At 34.6% G+C, this 19,030-nt stretch overlaps 3 protein-coding genes and 1 non-coding gene across 5 annotated transcripts; 1 reads left to right on the top strand and 3 right to left on the bottom strand.

Moving 5' to 3' along the window:
* Positions 1-207: 207 nt before the first annotated feature.
* LOC126712616 (peptidyl-prolyl cis-trans isomerase FKBP18, chloroplastic) lies at positions 208-3,587 on the bottom strand. 2 transcript variants are annotated; one of them, XM_050412019.1, is made up of 6 exons: positions 3,294-3,587; positions 2,093-2,166; positions 1,923-2,009; positions 1,656-1,805; positions 1,462-1,521; positions 208-615 (listed from the first exon to the last, which is right to left on the bottom strand). In XM_050412019.1, the coding sequence occupies exons 1-6, from the start codon at positions 3,562-3,564 to the stop codon at positions 553-555; spliced, it is 705 nt and encodes a 234-aa protein (XP_050267976.1). In that variant the 5' UTR covers positions 3,565-3,587; the 3' UTR covers positions 208-552. The 2 variants fall into 2 exon arrangements, with proteins under 2 accessions (XP_050267976.1, XP_050267977.1); XM_050412020.1 differs by having other exon boundaries at positions 2,093-2,163; positions 3,294-3,584.
* Positions 3,588-7,411: 3,824 nt separating this feature from the next.
* Positions 7,412-14,065, bottom strand: LOC126712617 (MLO-like protein 9). Its single transcript, XM_050412021.1, has 15 exons — positions 13,223-14,065; positions 12,598-12,655; positions 12,151-12,359; positions 10,788-10,904; positions 10,463-10,520; positions 10,267-10,355; positions 9,881-9,955; positions 9,710-9,798; positions 9,520-9,569; positions 9,341-9,381; positions 9,093-9,266; positions 8,797-8,832; positions 8,651-8,718; positions 8,383-8,443; positions 7,412-8,127 (listed from the first exon to the last, which is right to left on the bottom strand). The coding sequence occupies exons 1-15, from the start codon at positions 13,352-13,354 to the stop codon at positions 7,816-7,818; spliced, it is 1,569 nt and encodes a 522-aa protein (XP_050267978.1). The 5' UTR covers positions 13,355-14,065; the 3' UTR covers positions 7,412-7,815.
* A 108-nt stretch (positions 14,066-14,173) lies between these two features.
* Positions 14,174-15,840, top strand: LOC126712618 (F-box protein At5g07610-like). The gene has a single exon (XM_050412022.1). It carries the CDS (start codon positions 14,445-14,447, stop codon positions 15,687-15,689), a length of 1,245 nt encoding a protein of 414 aa, XP_050267979.1. The 5' UTR covers positions 14,174-14,444; the 3' UTR covers positions 15,690-15,840.
* Positions 15,841-16,807: 967 nt separating this feature from the next.
* Positions 16,808-16,879, bottom strand: TRNAD-GUC (transfer RNA aspartic acid (anticodon GUC)). Its single transcript has one exon. It is a non-coding gene; the product is annotated as a tRNA-Asp (tRNA).
* Positions 16,880-19,030: the final 2,151 nt, after the last annotated feature.

Consider the following 19,030-nt stretch of genomic DNA (forward strand, 5'->3'; position numbering starts at 1 on the left):
TAGTACCTTATTGATACTTCTTTGATAATTGAGGAGTTTGGGGTTCAGAGTTCCAAGTCAAACTTACAAGTACAGGATTTATGAAGTTGAAGGTTATTTATATCATATGATAAAAAAGAAAAGGATTTCCAATCCATCTATCTGGAATGCAAAAGAAGACTTGTAGGCTCATCTGCACAGCTGAATATAGAAGAAGGTAGTTCAATCTTGAGATAACTTTCACTTGTAATTCTTGAAGTCTCCAGAAATGACAGTGGCAATTACTGACTAATGTTAATAGTATTAATATGTAGCCTCAATCACTACCTTATGCTATTACAGCTATGGACAATTAAAATAGTTATCCCAATTTTACACAGAAAATGTAGATACCTAATAAGCTAGGCCCTTGGTAAAACTAAGCTTCTTCATACAAAAGAATCATTAGCCAAAACTATTTCTGTTTCCAACAAAAAGGTGGTTGCTGCAATCAAAACCATAAAAAAGAAAAAAAAAAAAAAGGTGACGGTGAGGAATTCAATTACCACGAACTTCTCATAACACAAAACAAGCTCACTTTCTTTGAGGTGGTACAACTTGCAAAAGCTCAACATTTAGTTCAAATGTAGCTCCAGGCTGCAAAAGTTTATAATAATTTTAGGGAGCATAAGTCATAATCCCAAATTTTTTCCCAGGTATAAAATGTAAAAATAAGAATGCATGTATTACACAAGAATAAAAATGTATGTGACATTGGAAAGACTCAAGACTTGGCAATATGATTGCTAGGTGAAAATTATAGAGGTTCATGACTTGTCCAAGTTCTAGAATAAGTGGGGAAGGAAGTTATGATCCCACAAGCACCTTATTACCTTTTAAATGGAGTGTTTGTCTATAATTGTTTAGATTAAGAAGTGGTAGTTGTACATGACTGTACTTCTTTAAGGTGGCTGGTGAGCAAGCATTAAGCTTCAAGTGTTATTACCTGCCAATGATAAAGGCAATTTGATTTTCTTTCTTTTCTCTGCAAAGGCAGATCTTTTGTTCTGTTGCTAAACCTCCTATCTCTATATACAAAATGAGGACAAATCTGTAATGATAGCTAGTTGTATGCACATGCGATGTATAGGTTAATTAAAAACCATATGTGATCCATGGTGAAAGTACGTTGTACAAAATGAAACAATTGTGCTGACCCATGTGTACAAACAGTGTGTAGGACAAAACGTTTTATATAATATATGAGGTTCAGGAACATAGTTTTTTGTGATGGTTAAAATGAGGGTCATGACATCTGCTACTTTCTTCTACCATATGATCTTCACGTTATAGAAGATAAATAAGCTATCACAACAGTACCAAAAGAAAAGAAGTAAAAGTAAACACCATAAAAAAAAAAAAAATTGTAATATGCTAGCTAGAGTATATGTGTAACTTTGTAAGCAATAGTAAATGTACAGAAATTAAGAATAGAGGGCTTACTGGGATTTCATTCATTCCCTTTTGGCCATACCCAGCCTCTGGAGGAATAATCACAGTTCGCTGCAATAAGAAATCATTTTGAAGAAGGAAAGTAAAGGGTCATAAGTTTAGAATAATAGAGAAGATGAGAAACTAAAAGAGAACTTGCTGCCTTCAAAAAGCATATATTGACCAAAAAGGGAGGATGCTATCACCTTTCCCCCTACTTTCATCCCTTCAGTTATTGAGTACATAGCTGCTGGGGGTTTAGGTGCAGCCTGTGCAGAAAACAGACCATTTGGGTTGTCTGCAAGGTCACGCTTCCTTTCTTTGCCTGGAGGAGCTCCAACTTTGAATTCATATGGCTAATCAAAGCACAAGGAACTGTGAATTAGCACTTCTAGCTATTGGTTTTGATTAAAAGAAGCTGTGCCCTCTCTCTCACTGACCACACACACACACACAAAGTCAAAGGTGAGAACCTGGGCAATACTACGATTTCCAGCCAAGAGTTTAGATTCTCGACTTGACACAGCTGTAATCCCACGATACATGCAGTCAAAGTGCACCTGTGAAGTATAAGCCAATGAAAAGGTTATTATATATCACATATATGAAAACAGAATTTCTTCAACTTACAGCACAATCAAACCTGAACTGTTGATCCTTTTTCAGCTATAGGACCCTTTCCCTCAACAACATCATAGTATTTTAATCCCTCAGCTGCTTTCAAAGGTAACAGAAAAGCAAAATAAGTTTAAATAATAACTAAGAATGCTCATAACTGCTCTTTCCCATAGTTTTTGCAGCTCTGGTACTTGTTTCATTAAAATTAATGTGTTCCAATCAGTATATGCTGGGAGCAGATAGCCTACAATATATACAACCTCTCCACATTGAAGCATATTCGTAGCAACACTTGAGTCACCGAATTAATATATCAGGCATGAGAGGGAAAAAAACGTTTGCTTTATTTATATTTAAAAAGAAAAAACCACAAACACAAAGAGATAGGTCTCACGACACAAGCTGTCAAACAATCTTAGTTGTCATCAAGGATATTCTCACTCTGATATAAGCTTTTCGTGAGTTCCACATTCACCTAAGCACTTCTGCTTTCTTCTTCAAATACTCCCAGCTTAACAACTTGTACTAAATTCAAAATTGTTGCAAAGATATTGTGTGGGACTTCTAATAGTGTAAAATTCAGATATCCAAATTAAAGACTCGAAAGAGAAATTGGTTGAAAGTTGAAACTATTGTTCCTCCAAATACAGTAAACCTCACATTGTAACTCAAATTCTCACCCAAGTTTTAAAATTTAAACTCTTACGCTCAATGGTCACTAAAACTCCATTAGGATCATCCACTTGCACGTTGCACCATATAAGTACTCATTCCTGTCCCAACATTTAACACTGTCCTCTTGTATTTCACACTAGTGTTTTTTTGGGGCATTTTTATCCAAAAGCCCATCAAAGAAGAGTAATTCAAGTTACATGGCTGAAGAAACTCATTATTATGTTGCACAAAAAAAATCCCTTCCCCTTGTTTAAAATTTTAAAAAAATTAAGGAACCCTTTAAATGAATGAAAGTTATGAAACATTGAGAAAGTAAAATAAGCAAATTATGACAAAGTGAAAATCCCACAAAAATTTACCTTGCACCATTACCCATCAAATGTGATTGATCACATAAGTCTATGTCACCAAACATTTGGATGACCATAAAACCATACAAGAAATTAAAGCAAGCAAACACTTGAAGAGTTTAGGACCCACATGCATGTACACACGAACATAACAATACGAGAATTCAGATTTTGAAAGAGAGAAAGAAGTGTGTAACTAACGACTAGTGAGGTAGTCCTCAAGAGGGATGGTCTTCCTGTTGCGTCTCTCTCTGGCCTCTGATGGTGGTGAGTATGAAATGAGGCTGAAACTCAAAGGCAGTGAATAAATCAGAATAGCGGACCTTCTCGAAATGGGTATTGGAAGAACAAGTTGGTTTGCACGCTGTGATTGGTTTGTACTTGATTTTGCACAGATTTGAAGTTGTTGACGATGATTAACGGTCCATTTGTCTAAGCTCCTAACTGAAGCCATGGCCGTTGAAATACACATAGTTAAGGTTTTAACCGCCCAATGGCACTGGTCTACAATATATATCTTCCTATCCATTTCTCGGCGGAATTACTTTTATATCCCTCCTTAAACCTTATGTACCAATATACGGGGGTACTTTGCAGGCTAACATAATTGTGGGAAACAATATAATAAGTAAGCACGATCTTGAAACAATGTTATAAACTAGCATTTCTAGTTTCAAACTCTAGTTCCACTGCTGGCGTGGAACAATTCAGCCACGTGGAACTCGAGTTGGAGAGACTCGAGTTCCATAAAAGGAGAAGGAGAAAAGGACAAGAAAAAGAGGAAAAGATAAGATTCGGATCAAAAGAAGAAGAAGAAGATGACCTGAGAAGAAGAAGATCTGGAGAGGAGAATGCAAGTGATGTAGAACGCCAAAGAAGAAGAAGATCTAGAGATGGAGAAGGCATGTGATGGAAAACGCCAAAGAAGAAGAAAAAAGAGGAACCTAAGCATTTGTGAATTATGTAGGAACTCGAGTCTTAAAGACCTGAGTTCCAGGTGGATATTTTGTCATCAACTTACCATCCCTTGCAACCCGAGTCTTAGAGACTTGAGTTCTATATTGAACTCAAGTTTTAGAGTCTCGACATGCTAATTTGTTAAATAGTTTTACAAATTTGACAACTAATTAAAATATTTAAAAAATAATGCTAAATGCAAAAAAAAAAAAAATTCCCAATATATGAGCGACTTGTAGGAGTTTTTTTTTTAATTTTTTTTAATATTTATTTATTTATTTATATATATAGGGAAACATAATTCATTTAATTAAAAAAAAAAAAAACCAGCATTATCAACTAGGACAACAGAAAGAAAAGGTGGTGGAACGTCCTTTATCCCCACAACAAAATCCGAAATACATAAGGCATGTTGAGCTAAGTTATGAGTAACCTTATTACCTTCTCTCTTTACATGAGAGTAATGTAATTGAGTAGAAAATTTAATGCTAAAACTTACATCATCAATAAGCAAACCATCAAAGGACAAAAATGTACTGTCATTGACCAAAGCTATCATAAGAACTTGAGAGTCACCCTCTAAGACCACTTGAGGAGTTGATTTTACAAAAATTCCCACAATTATTTTTACAACTAGTCCTTGTAATAAAAATAATGTCAATAATATGCTTACATGAAAAAGATGTTATACTAATTACAATTTGTTAGTCACGTAAAATAGATTATGAAATTTTTTAGATCTCTAGCATTGCTCTTCTCTCAACTTTTAAATGTGTTATTGATAACGCCTTAAAATGTATACTTGTTATATATTTATGTGGGTATTATCTCCTTATTACTATGCTTAATTTGTATAATTAAGCTATGATTTGCATTAGTCTTTATTATTTATCTTTACATAATTTCATGAATAAGATGCCATTCATTGCGTGTAATTTTCTACTTTCAGGAAATCATGTGAAAAAGATGAGTTTACAGAAGTTTGTGAGAGAATGGAGGCCAAACTAGAATGAAAGAGGAGCTAAAGGACCATGCTTAAATGTCTAAGGAGGTGCAGTTGGAGTGCTTGGGTCGTCTACCATGTTTGAAAGCTTCAAATAGGGAAAGAAATCAAAGAGGCAGAATTTGAAAAGGAAAAATCAGATTTGAGCACTGATCAGTATTTTGGGCATAACTCTCTCCTCAAAAATCCAATTGACACGAGGCCAGATGGTTAGAACCGTGACTTAAATATCTACAACTTTCCAATTTTGAATTTTTCGAAATTCACAATTTTTGAAGGCTGAAATTAACTCACAAATTACTGCTGTAAATCTGGACGAAGATTAAAATAGTAAAAATTTTATTTTCTTTGGACACTTTGACGTTAGGGTTTGGGGGAGGTTGGAGAGAATGAATTTGGCAGAGAAAAAAAATTGTATTTTCTTTTCTCTAATGGCAGCCTAAACTCTTTGCTAAGGCTAGGGATTTATGTTTCTTCTATACAGTATGAATATTCAATGTGATTTTTTTTAAGATTTTAGACAATAACATATTTGATTGTTCAATTAGATTTCTTTTGATATATTAGTTCTTCCATGCTTTCAATAAGTTCAATCATGTCTTTCTTATTGTTTAGATGAATTTCTAATAGTTTCAAATAGAAATCAGGTTTTAAAGTGAATGAGTTTTTCTGAAAACTATTCTAACCGCATTATTAATCTAGGTTATTATGTGTTCTTGAATTGTCTCAGTTCAACCGAATAATAAGTTTTTAATTGTTTAAGAACAATCAACTATGAAATATATATTTTTCCTGCCTTGGTATTTACATTATTAATTTAAATTAGCTTTTATTATTATTCTTGTTAACAATTACCAAGCAAAAATACTTTTCTTCTTCACCAAAATTGTTGTTTAATTATATTGTTTGTGAATTTATCCTACTCCTTGTTGTTCGACCTCGGTACTTCAAAAATTATATTGCTACAATCTCTTGCACTTGGGAGTGAGCAAGCAGTTACTTGTGTACATCTTCTAATATTATGTCTCGTTTGTAAAAAAACAATTTTTACAATAGTCGAGTTAACAAATTTTATTAGTTGTCATCTGAGTCCACTATTGACACTACTTTATCTTATACCATTAACAACTTGTAATCTTGTCATTTGTAAAATATTTTGTGAAATTTTTTTTGGCTCTAGACTCATTGCAAAATCAATGGTATGGAAAAGAGGTAGAGAAGAGACATGTAAAAGTGTGCAAATTATATATATTAGCCAACGTGGCAGGTGAGTGGTGACGTAGTGGTCAGGGTCTCGGGCCAACAAGACTTCACTTGCAGAGCGTCTTAGGTTCAAGTCACCCTTCCCCCACTAGTGAGTAGGGATGGCAATGGAGCGGGGCGGGGCGGGGGCCGAAGGATGGGGTCTTCGTCCCCATCCCGCATGGTTTTGTCTTGCCCCATCCCCGTCCCGCCTCGCATGACAGAGAAAACTTTCTCACCCTATCCCCGCCCTTTGGGGTCCTGCGAAGCCCCACCCCATCCTGTAAAACTCTACTTTTTGTTAATTTGCCCTACAACTAGTACAAATTTTTTAATGAAACCTATTTCATTAATAAAAATATACTTGAAAGTACAACTAAATTTATCCTATCAAATCAAATCAATTTTTAGAAAAAATTGAATAATATATCCAAGTATTTAACAAGACAATCATAAATTAAAAAAAAAAAAAAAGATTCTCATAGTATAACACAACAAAATAAAGGCAAAGAACCTTATTGGGTAGAATAAACTAAGCTAATAGTGATATGTTTGTTTAAATAGTAGGGTTTTAGGGTATGAAAAATTTACAATTATAACCCTTAGCAATGCGGGGCAGGGCGGGGCGGGGCGGGGTGAGTCTAAAAAGTCTAAACCTATCCCCGCCCCGCCCCGTGGTGCGGGGCTAAAATCTTGCCTCATCTCCGCCCCACCACCTTTGCAGGGCAGAGAAAACCCATGCAGGGTGAAGTGGGGAGGGGCAGGTTAAGCGGGGCAGGGAAAAATTGCCATCCCTATTAGTGAGAGTGTTAGTGTCCATCTCCCTCTCAATTGCACCATACCCTATGCATTTTGTCTCTACCTGCAATCACATATACATGACACAAAATGATAGTAGAACGTGTAATCATCAGCTTGATCTTTCATTGTGTTGGCATGCATTTGCATTTGCTCAGTACGGAGCCTTTTGAACTGTCTTTTTAGCTAACCAATTATGAAACGCCACAGGTTCCTACTTATATAGTCTAATGAAAAAGCCAAGCCGTGCAACTTAATAATGTTAGCAAAATCATACACAGCCATTCCAACAGAGTATAAATGACATGGCAACCAAGTATGTAAATTGGAGAATATACTTTATCACCCATCAAACATGGTATGTAGTTTTTAGTTTTTACACGCAACAAAGGCTATAGTGTACAAGTAATAGAAGGTTGATGAATATGCGATTCAAGCGCACATTACAAAGCATGTAATAGCCTAATAGGAATAATAAAACTGTGAAGAACATTACATAGGAGTTCTCGACTTCTGGTTTCATAGTTGAGCTATGTTAAATCAATCACACAAAGATGCTTCTTAGCCTTGAGAGTTGCAGAAAATTTGCTTACTGTTTAATCAGTGTGAACGAAAATGCAACTTAATGGAGAAAACAATGACTCTGCCACTGCCAATGGTGGCACTGAAGCAAGCCGCAACATCAACATTTTTCCTATCACATGGCGATCACTTTGGCTATAATCACGGTTCACTTAGTAAGTCGTGGTAGCCATCATTCTTAGTGGATTTTTGTTCCCTTGGAAGATCCACACTGGCCATGATGTTTGCTGTCATTTCAGGAGAAGATTTATCTGGTACCACAGCACACAATTGGCCATGAGGACATGCTCGAGGTGGGGATTGCACAGGTGAGTCACCGGGGCTTCCACCCAAAGTCCGCGGTGGAGATGATGCCCTCCCATCAGTCTTCTTCTTTACAGCCTTTTGATGCCACTGCTTTAGGGCCTTGGAAGTTTGTTCATCAAATATTGACCTCTTCATGGTTGATCCCATCTAAAATTGAAAAAAACAAAAAAGTAAGAATACAATTTTGAAAAAAATGTGTCTAGAAGATTGGTCACTTGTTGCCAGCATATATATTAGGTGAAAGCTATGTACAGGGTGATTGTCTCAGTCATCAATTATTACCAAAAACCAGACCATAGTTATTACTTTTTCAAACTCAAAATCTTCAGTCTGTAAGTGGCTACTTATAGATTTCAACATGTATTTAATGTAAGTTAAGTTTGAATAGCAAAATGAGCATACCTGAGTAACAAGGGCATACAGTGGAAGTGTAATGTAGCTGCACATAAATTGAACTCCTACCCTGTCAGATTGGACGTTCAATTAAGTAATTTGGTCCAATGTCAATAATATGAATTAGGATGTTCATGAAGCACCTTCTAGGAAGAATGACATCTAAGAACCATTACAATGTCTTTAGGATCTCTTATATTGGTCTAATATAATAGTTGTATTAGATGATAATTCTTCCTTTGAGATGCTTCACACATATAAAAGAACCAAGACTCACCCGAGGAGAACTCTTAAAATTATAAGACCAAAATCCTCATGAAAACAAGATCTCAAGCCGAACTCATACTGCACCAAGACTATCCATTTAGAATTCCAGCAGTGAATATAAAATAGTTAGAAAGGGAATGGAGAGTGGTTTATTACCCATATCCAAAAGAAGTATGTTATCTCAAATGCATTCTGGACAAGTAACAGTCAGCTAGTTAGAAAATCTTCTTAAGTCTTGACATGGAAAAATGAAGAAGAAGGACGCTTATTTTCTCTCCAATATAAATATATATATACACACACATTTAACATCTGCACTGGTTCTCAAGACAAAAGCTTTTGTCTTTTTTCCTAAGACATTAAGCAAAACAAGCAGATATCTTCTACCAGGCCATGCAACTCTACCACATAGGTTATTTCATGTAAAAGAACAGGAGGTAACTTAGTAATACCTGGAATAAGACGAAATGGATGAGATAAAGAACTAATTGAGGCCAACCAAACCAAAAATGGCTGTCAGAGACTTGCACAAGAGGTATTCCTTGGACTACGGATTGCCTTTCTTTGATTTCAAGAGCCATTTTTGATATTATTCCTTGAAGCTTGGTCCCAACAGCTAATATCACCTTTAAACCACCCAATAATTAGCTCTTGAATTAAAAACCACATATTCAGATAATTTCTGTAATGAGTTTCTTACAAGTAGAGGAAGTATGGACAAACAAAACATAGCCTGCCATCCTGAAAAGGAAACAATCAATTATACCTTTGTTAATTTTGAGCACGAAATATGAATATCACTTAATATTATTAAAGAAACTACTAACTACCAACTCCATTGCCTAAATTAAAAAAAGAAATAGAAGAAGAAAGACTAACCACTGACATTAATAAGCAGAAAGAAAACCACTGAAGCCCATAATAGTGGACTGCAAGCAGCATGAAGATCAAATTTAGAAAAATAATAAAGGAAATGGGGACATATGGAAAGGATTACTCACATGATCTCAACGTCAGGAAGGTGAATTGGTAACTAAGAACAGAAAATTAAAAAATATTGGCTGTTTACCTGATTCCCACAACTACCTTGAAGTCATCTTCTAATGACTTCTTGATATATTTTTGAAAGTCAAACTTACTTCCGGGTGCTAAATGAACCTATAAAAAAGAAATATTCAATTTATCAACAACTACCATATAAAGATGATCCTAAAACTTGTGTTGCACTGAAGAAACTCACAGTAACAAATCCATGTCGCATGGTCAAATAGTCAGCCCTACGAACAGATCTGAAGAACTGTCGCCAGAAGCAGACCTGAAAGATTGGAACATTCAAGCTTTGCATCAAGACATACAGGTTCTAAAGCAAGGCCAGAAAAACTAAATCAGTTAGGAAAATTTCAAAGATGCTTGATTCAATTTCTTTCTTTTTTCTTTTTGAGGTTTAACTTCTCATTTGGCTCAATGGTACAAAAAGAATTTTTTTTTAATAATATACACACTTAATTTTACACAGAAATTTAAAGCACAAGTGCAGAACATACTTATAAAAGTACACTAGTGTACAATTGGCACCATTTCCATATTCAAAGTAATTGAAAGCAGAGTCAGAGACATATTTCTTACAAAGTAGAAGGAGATTGCTGTTTTAGTCCAGAAACTAGTGTGGTCTCTTACAAAGGATGTCTCATGAGTAAGCCTGAATCTTTGAGGATCTGAATAATAGGCACACAACCAATTCAGCACGAACGAAATTTTCCATGCTGACAATGTAATCTAGTAGCAACAAGCAGTAAATAATTATCATCTTTCACTAATATACCATTCAAGGTTTCATTTTCATGAATAATTTCCTTTTCCCAAACCTTCCACCCCCGTATCTGCCAAAAAAAAAAAGAGAATCATAATTAAACATCTAGTGTATGTTGATACCACCTATATATAATGAATATCAGCAGAGATAGCTCTTCAAAAGTGTGACACCATCCCCATGATGAACTGGAAGAGCAAATTCTATAAGTTTCTTCCCAGAGAATACTTTCTTCCTTGATCCAAACACCCTTGTGCCACATGCTTCCAGGTACTCATTATATGATGACTTAGGAACTACAATTAATAATTATAGACAAACCTGAATGTGTACCCACCTTTAATCTTCCAAGCGTCATCGTTATGGCACTGTATATCACGTGGAAGACAGCTAAAAAGAATATGAAGATGTGTAACTGATGCAAACCATTGACAGATATAAGCGGCACATAACCCTACAGATATATGATAAAGTAAGAATGGCATTAGTTGTTATGACCAGGAAAAGGAAAGAATGTGGACATTTAATAAATTGTACTTGAAACAATGGCATCAGTCATTGGATTGAAAAGATAAAGCTGACAGTTGTTGTAATCTGCCTGACAGTGTATGATTAATTTTAGAATGTAAAAGGAGATAAAAAGATTGTGTCATGTTGTATGTAAATACATATCCTTTTTGAAAGTTACAGTGAGAAGCTAAGATTTTGATGGAAAAACATTAAAATTCAGATGTAGGATGTTATTTTTATCTAATTAGTTAACACGGCCTTCCTGCACACCACAGATATATGTTCATTCTATGCCAACTATCATGGTCAACAGAAGTCGTGCTCCACATATTGGCATGGAGAAAGCCATGAAACTGAGAGCATAAGATCCTAGATCTTTTCAAATTCAACATACTCTCACCTTTAACACGTACACTTCTCACATCTGCAAGCTGGTTTTGATTATTTCAATAAAAATGACTGAAGGGAAGCATCACATGAAACTTTTCCTATTATATCACCTTTTAGGACCAGACAGTTTTCCCCAACTGCGTTGAGATCTGCTATTATATTTTCCTATCATTTCTCTTCCTCAATCTCACTTTTTAGCGTAGATAGATAGATACACCTTTTCTGTTATTATGCACATTTATTTCATGATAGCCAAGTTCCTGCTCTGTAAAGCATGTTAACCATATTGTATTACTAGGTGAAATTCCATTTTAACTTGTTTATAATATGATGGTTGTATCTAATAAATGCAATCCATCCAAAATCATTAGATCTAGAGCCAAAATTATCCTCATTTTCTCTCATTGAACAACTAGATAAACCCCCGATCTTCATTGAATTTATCTCTACCATTATTAAACAGATAATGAATTAATAATGCCAATTCATAGAGCTCCATTACAACAAGGCAATGAACCTATGGACTGATGGAGTACTAACCCTACACACTTTAACTGAGGTTAAAAATAAACAAGATTTTGGTGAAGTCCATAACAAAGAATAAGGAATCTGTTTCTTTTTAATACCACATTCAGGTCCACTGACTTGGTGATCCTTTTTCTTGCTTTTATTTTTGGCAGGGTTCAAGGAATCAGTTAAGAACGACAGTTTCCTAGAATGAATAAGTTGCCCAATTGTGTGAAGGAACACTTCCTTTTTATTTGAGACTTAAAGTTACCTTCTCAGTAAGATAAACTTACCGCCTTGCAAGCTGGACCTTTGCTTTCAGCAGCTAGATATCTATGCTCATGCCATAGAAGCCTGCGATGTCCCCCCTCGGGTTCATTACTTCCTCCTCTAAAGGGACAAGGTAACATGGTCTCTGAAATATCTACGGGAATACATATTCTAGCAATGTAGGTTTGCCCGAATGTCAAAATTAAAGAAATGAATCCTAAAACCATAAGCTCTGCAAAAATTAACCAGGAAGAGAAAGCTTGGTCAATATGAAAACATGGACAGAAATATTGTTAGTCAATTGTACTAATTCTAGCAATGTAGGTTTGCCCGGATGTCAAAATTAAAGAAATGAATCCTAAAACCATAAGCTCTGCAACAGAAATATTGGTAGTCAATTGGGCAGACCAAAAACTAATGGAAATACATATAAATAAAAAAACACTAAGAAACAGGGTTGGTGCTTTTACCGCCTTTAATTTTCTCAAGAGCTTCAACCAAAGCGTCCTTTTTCCTTTTTTGAAACCACTGAAAGAAGAGCAACATATCAAGTTCTCTAAGATGTTACTTACTGGGGAGGAAAAACAAACGATTGAACATGGTGGCATGTTATTGGGTTTCAATTTTAGGGAAATCACAAGAAAGCAAGCAAGCAAGTCATATAATATAATGATAGACCATTCCAATTCTTCTAAGTTCGTCCAGACTCAAAATTTCCCTAAGTGCTTCAACCATGTCCAAGAATTATTTTTCCAAATCAAGACCATCCAATAACCAAAAAACAAATCCAAAACTTAAATCACACAACATTCGTATTTCATATTATTGCACGAAACTAAAAAACAGAAGAAGAAGAAGCATTTCTTTCATTATAAGAACCAAAACCAAAAGGTTTCTTGGTATGATGATAAAAAAAAAAAAAAAAAAAAAAAAAAAAAAAAAAAAAAAAAAATTACGCCATAAATTCAAATTCAACTCCCATCGTTTCTATCAAAAAAATGAAAGTACCCCCCAAAAAAAAAGACATTCACTCGTGAATCCTTTTGACCCCAATGAGATCACAAGAAAAAAGATTTGAGAATACATAAACCTTACCAGTCCAAGCTTATGAATAGCTTCTTCCAATAGTATAGAAATCACAATGAGGACGGCACAAACTGCGGCAACAGCCCACGTGGGCGTCTGATCAAGCTCTTTGGCACCTCCGCCTTCTCCACCTCCGGCCATTTTATAACTCCCAAACAAGCTCCTTAACTATGAACGATGATCGAAAGAACAACAACAACAACAACAACAACAACAGAAAATCTACCTATGCATGCATTCCAACAATGACACATTCATCGTAAAATGTTTGCGAGATTTCAAGATTCAGTTAGACAAGGCATTCTGTGACGGGCGGTTTGGTTTCTTTTTAATTTTTGGTTTGTTGTAACGGTATTGAAACCGGAATGTACGGAGAGACAAGAGTGGCAGTTGGGGTTGGAGATTGCCCGTTTCTTTCAGATATAATTTGGAGTTTGCCATTGGTTGAACTGGTTTATCTTTAACAGATCAACAGACGACAATACTAAATTTGCTAAAAATTACTATTTTTGATAATCTTCGATTTTCTCTATTATTATTATTATTATATAAAAGGTATTCATGTTTGTTCAGATACGAGAAAAGGGCGCTCTTGACCAAAACAAGAAAAAAAAGAAAAGGGCGTTAGTAAACAATGGTTACAACGCGTACAATTGTTACAAAATAAGGAATTTTAACACAGTCTACCAATCTCCAAAATGAAACTTTACCCACATATATATTTAAGGTTAGATTAAAAAAAATAAATCTGGGTGACCCAAACCCAATCTAAGTATGGCTACTTACCCAAAACCATAGTCCATTAGATCAATCAAATTAGTATTTTTTTAAAAATAGGAATCAAATTAGTATGGATGCGATTTCACAAAAAAAAAAAAAATATATATATATATATATATATATATATATTGATGCTTTATTACGCCATCTTTTATAAGATCCCTCATAGACCTTACATATGGGAATCAAATTGCATATCATTCTAATATTTTATACGTATATAAAAATATTAATATTTAAAAAATATCATTCTAGCTTAGAAATCGAAAAACCCTAATTCTTATTATTTTATCCTTCCCAAACCAAACACAAACCCCCCTTTCTCATTTTCCCCCAAAACCCCAGCTCTTTAACTCGTGACCAATCCAAACCACACCGTGGGTTCAAGAATTTGATCCTAATAAATAAAGTTTGTTTGGTTTTGACAAGGATTTTCAACAAATCAAGAACTATGGTGATGGCTACACTATGTGACGATATCCTCCTTGAAATATTTTCAGGTTTGCCAATCAAATATTTGTTCAGGTTGAAGTGTGTTAGTCAACGTTTTAATCAAATCATCAATTCCATCATCTCTGATCCTAAGTTGTTGCCAACACATGATCATGCTCTTGGCCTCGAATCTGTCCATGGTTTCTTTCACTTTTCGTTTCATAGTCCACAAAACATAAGGTACCTTTCTCTTCATCCTCAACACCACTCCCTTAACAGTTCTATCAGGCCTATTTCTAAACATCAAATTGTTGATTCTTGTGATGGTATTCTTTTACTCAATATAATTCAAACCAATCTCTTTAGTCTTTATAACCCAACAATAAAGAAATACCATTATATTCTGAAACCAACAGAATGGTTGCCAAGTGTTAAGCAAAATATTGGGTTGGCTTATGATCATTCTAGTGCTTTGATTTCCAATAATCATTGCCAGTTGGTTCTTGTTTATAGGAAGAAGAATGTCCTAGGTGGTAGAGAACAATATGGATTTACGATATTCTCATCTAAAGAAATTGCATGGTGGGAAAGAGTAGATGCAATACTAGAGTGTGAATCAAGTGAGTTTGTCAAACATGGTCAAGCAGTTTACTTCAACAAATCTTTGCATTGGATAAGGAAATCCGGTGATATTGTTGTGTTTGATTTAAAGGAAAACAAGCCAAAAATCATAGGCAAGCCCCGTTTTCTTGACAAGTTCAAAGATGACATGTGGTTTGGAGTTACAAGGGGTTCAATTAATATAGTACGTATTTTAAGGACACAGATCGTCGTCTTTGTACTCCTTGATTATGAAAAAGGTGAATGGGGGTGTGTTAGAATCAAAATCAGTCCTTGGCCACTAACGAGCGTGTTCAATGGCTTCTGTCCCATCTTTTTTGATGGGGAGTGGATTGTTTTGCAGAGCCGAGGGGTAGTGAAAGAAATTTATTCATATAATGTGAGTTTGTATAAGTGGAACAAGATAGGAGATTTTCTAGATTCTAAGGATGGAATGCACGAGTACATTCCTTTTATACCTTCTTTAGCGTGGTTGGACTGTGCCGCGTTGAATAATAATCATGTGAAAGAAATTCACTCCAATACTTATACTTGGTTTGAACACTTTTGGCCTGTGGTTTTGAGAACAAGAACAAAAACAAGAAAAAGAATAAGATTAATTTCTCAAGTTCCATTGGACAACAGATCAAAAAGAGTGATCTAAAAACCAGCACGGTTTAATGATTATTGTAGTGATTTCTCTGATGTTGAGTAATGTATTTTGTTGATATGTTTCTTTAATGTCTCATTTTGTTACTTCTCAAACTAGTTACTTCTTTTTTAAGCCAAGTTTCTTATTTATCAGGATAAGGTTTTATATCTGCCTTTCACTTTCATTTTTTATATCAAGATACAGATCTGCCTTTCACTTTCACAAATTCTATTGTGAAGTCTATGACAAACACTCCAGTCCCCTTAGCACCAAGGGGGGAAAAATGTATCAACTGTAATAGAATGCAAATTTTTAAATGTATAAATTGATTTGCAATTACAAAAAAAAAAAAAGTAATAATAATAATAATAATACACTATGAGCAGCACACAATGTAAGCAGATATGTATTCTAAAATTTTTGGAAGTTTCTTCATTTCTGTAACTTCAGAGATGGAGGAAGTTAACTTACTGCATAAGCTGGCAAGTAATACTAAAAGCAAATCTCCATCTTTGCTATAAATAACAACATAATTAGCTGCAAGTCTTTACATAATGCAAAAATGTACTAGGTTCAGGAATCGTGACATCCTGAAGCAAGAAATGTAATTATAGATGATATTGTGTCAATTATTTGGATAACAAAACAAAGAAATTGGGGTTCTTGACCTTATCAATGATAAGGTTGTTGTATGACACACTGGCACGCATGCAATACTTTGAATATTGTTGGGTTCATCACTGTGACGTTTTTTTTTCTTAGAGGAAGTTCATCACTGTGATTTGAATAAACACGAGCATAATATGTATTCTAGTCTCAATAGTATAAGCAACCTACAACTACAATAATTACAAAGTTGACTGGTATTTAAAAAATAAAGCTTTAATTCGAATAGAATGAAGATAGAAGGATAAAAATAAAGCTTTATTAATCTTAAATCACCAGTTGGGCATTTCAGCAAACACGTGGTGGGCATCTCCAAAATATCGATGAGACTATGCAAAGCACAAAGAAAAAGTTGAGAATTCATACGGAGTTGTGGGAGCGTAATGAGAAATGGTATGTGGAGTTGTGGAAAGCACTGCAGGCTCGAGCAGTAAAAGGAAAAATGACCAAAGAAAATAAAAATTCGCCGTTGCCGGGGATCGAACCCGGGTCACCCGCGTGACAGGCGGGAATACTCACCACTATACTACAACGACTTGGATGCTAACGTCATTTCTTAAATGAAAATAAATACTGTATAAGCCTTCTTTACGGAATGAGCCGAAGTCCAAATTGAACGGGTATCTGTATCCTTCTAATATGGAATGTGGAACCCATATAGATGCGGACACCATGCACTCTAAGACATATGATGCACTTTTTTTTTTTTTTTTTTTTGACGAACTATGATGCACATTTTGGATACATGAGATAATCATTATGCCAATTTATATTATAAAGCTTTAAAAGAAATTCTTGGAAAGTTTTTGATAGGTCAAAACGGTTGAAAAGTGTTTTTTTTTTTTTTTTAAGAAAGAAAGTGTAAACGTTTTCAATAATTTAGATATCAAAGAAATTTTATTTTTAAATTTAGATAAAAAAAACTTTAAGACAAATATAGAGACAAAAATAATATTTTAACTTTAAAAAATTAATCATTTTTAGATAATTGGTTCATTCTCATGTACCTAGTTATGGTTCTGATAAATAAGTTACATGATTTTTTTTCATGCAATGAACATTATTAATAAATATATTTTAGGGGTAATAACACTAAGTCTACCTGTGGTTTGGCTTGAAATTACTTTGCTTACCCGTGATTTAAAAAGTGTCACTTTACCCACTTGAAGTATGTTCCGTTTGTTTTCCGTAACCCATATTTGTTAAAATAAGGGTTAAATAGGTATTTTTACTCAGATTTTATGTCTCTCTCCTCCCAAAACAAAAAATAGCACAAAAATTGCAAGAGAAACAAGATCAAAAGGGAGGGTTTTGTGAAAATTAATATTTGGACCCTATATTTAAAACTCCTAATTTCACCTCTCCCTGTATTCAAAACTCTTATATTTGGACCCTTTATTCTAAAGACCCCCTCTGTTTTCACCTTTTCCTTCACAAACACGTCCCCACAAAGAACAACCTCCATCTTCTTCTTGCAGAAATAAAAGCTTTGAGCAACTTGAATCATCATTGCCTGAGCGTGAGGTTCCTTTTAGAGACTGACATTGGGATGAAGAGCATGAAACTTCTTTGTACGTTCTTGAGCTTGTAGGATCAAAAAGTGGAGCTGTTTGCTTGTAGCAGCCATTGCAAGGCTTGCATTGTAGCCAAATCAAATCACTACCAGTATTAGCAATGCCTAGGATTTGGACTAGTGGTGTACCAATAGAGTATTTCAAGAGGTATTCACCTCAATTTAAGATTATATCTACTTGAGCTGCATTGGTAGAGAGTGAAGAAGTTGGCTTAAAATGATTGACACGGTTAATGGAATGACATAAAGCCTTGGCTATGTGCTGTGAAGGAGTTTCTGAAGGGTCATAGAAGGGAGAGTTTGGAAAGTTACGGTGGATTAGATCCACACTAAAGCCCCCATTGTTCGGTTATTTGGGTAGGTTGATTTGGGTTTTATTTTTTTGGGTATGTTCTTCATGTTCAAGATTTATGTGAATTGAGAGAGAGACCAATACCACTTTTTGATATTGTTTCTCTTGTATTTTTGTACTATTTTTTGTTTTAGGAGGAGGGAGACATAAAATTTGAGCAAAAATACCTATTTATCCCTGATTTTAACAGAGGTGGGTTACGGAAAACAAACGAAACATACTTCAGGTGGGTAAAGTGACACTTTTTAAACCACAAGTAGGCAAAGTGATTTCGGACCAAACCACAGGTGTGTTTAATATAATTACCCCTATATTTTATATAACTTCAAATATCTACATGAATCAAACTTTTTATTCACAACATGAATATTATGTATGCAACTAGAAAATCAACCTTAAATGCATTTATTTTGTTGAAATACACATTTTTACTTGTTCAAAAAAAAAAAAAAAAAAAGAGTAAAATACAATAACCACCTTGAGATTGTTAAATGTTATGCTTGATTCATGTTATTTATTTATTTGTAAATATAAAACTAATCTTGATTTAGTTAATAATAATTACTAATTCATCAAGGTATGTGGTAAATTTCATAAATCCAATGAAGCTCCCATCATGTGGTCGGTAGAACTCCCACATACCCTTATTATTTGATATTATTAATAAATTGGTCACTCAATCGGTCAATCCATCTTGTGGTTGGTGGATCTGCCAACCTTTTAACATAACAAATACGGAAATACCAAAGTGCTAAAGTTATC

The sequence above is a fragment of the Quercus robur genome, chromosome 2 (assembly GCF_932294415.1).
Source record: "Quercus robur chromosome 2, dhQueRobu3.1, whole genome shotgun sequence".
Classification (NCBI taxonomy): Eukaryota; Viridiplantae; Streptophyta; class Magnoliopsida; order Fagales; family Fagaceae; genus Quercus; species Quercus robur.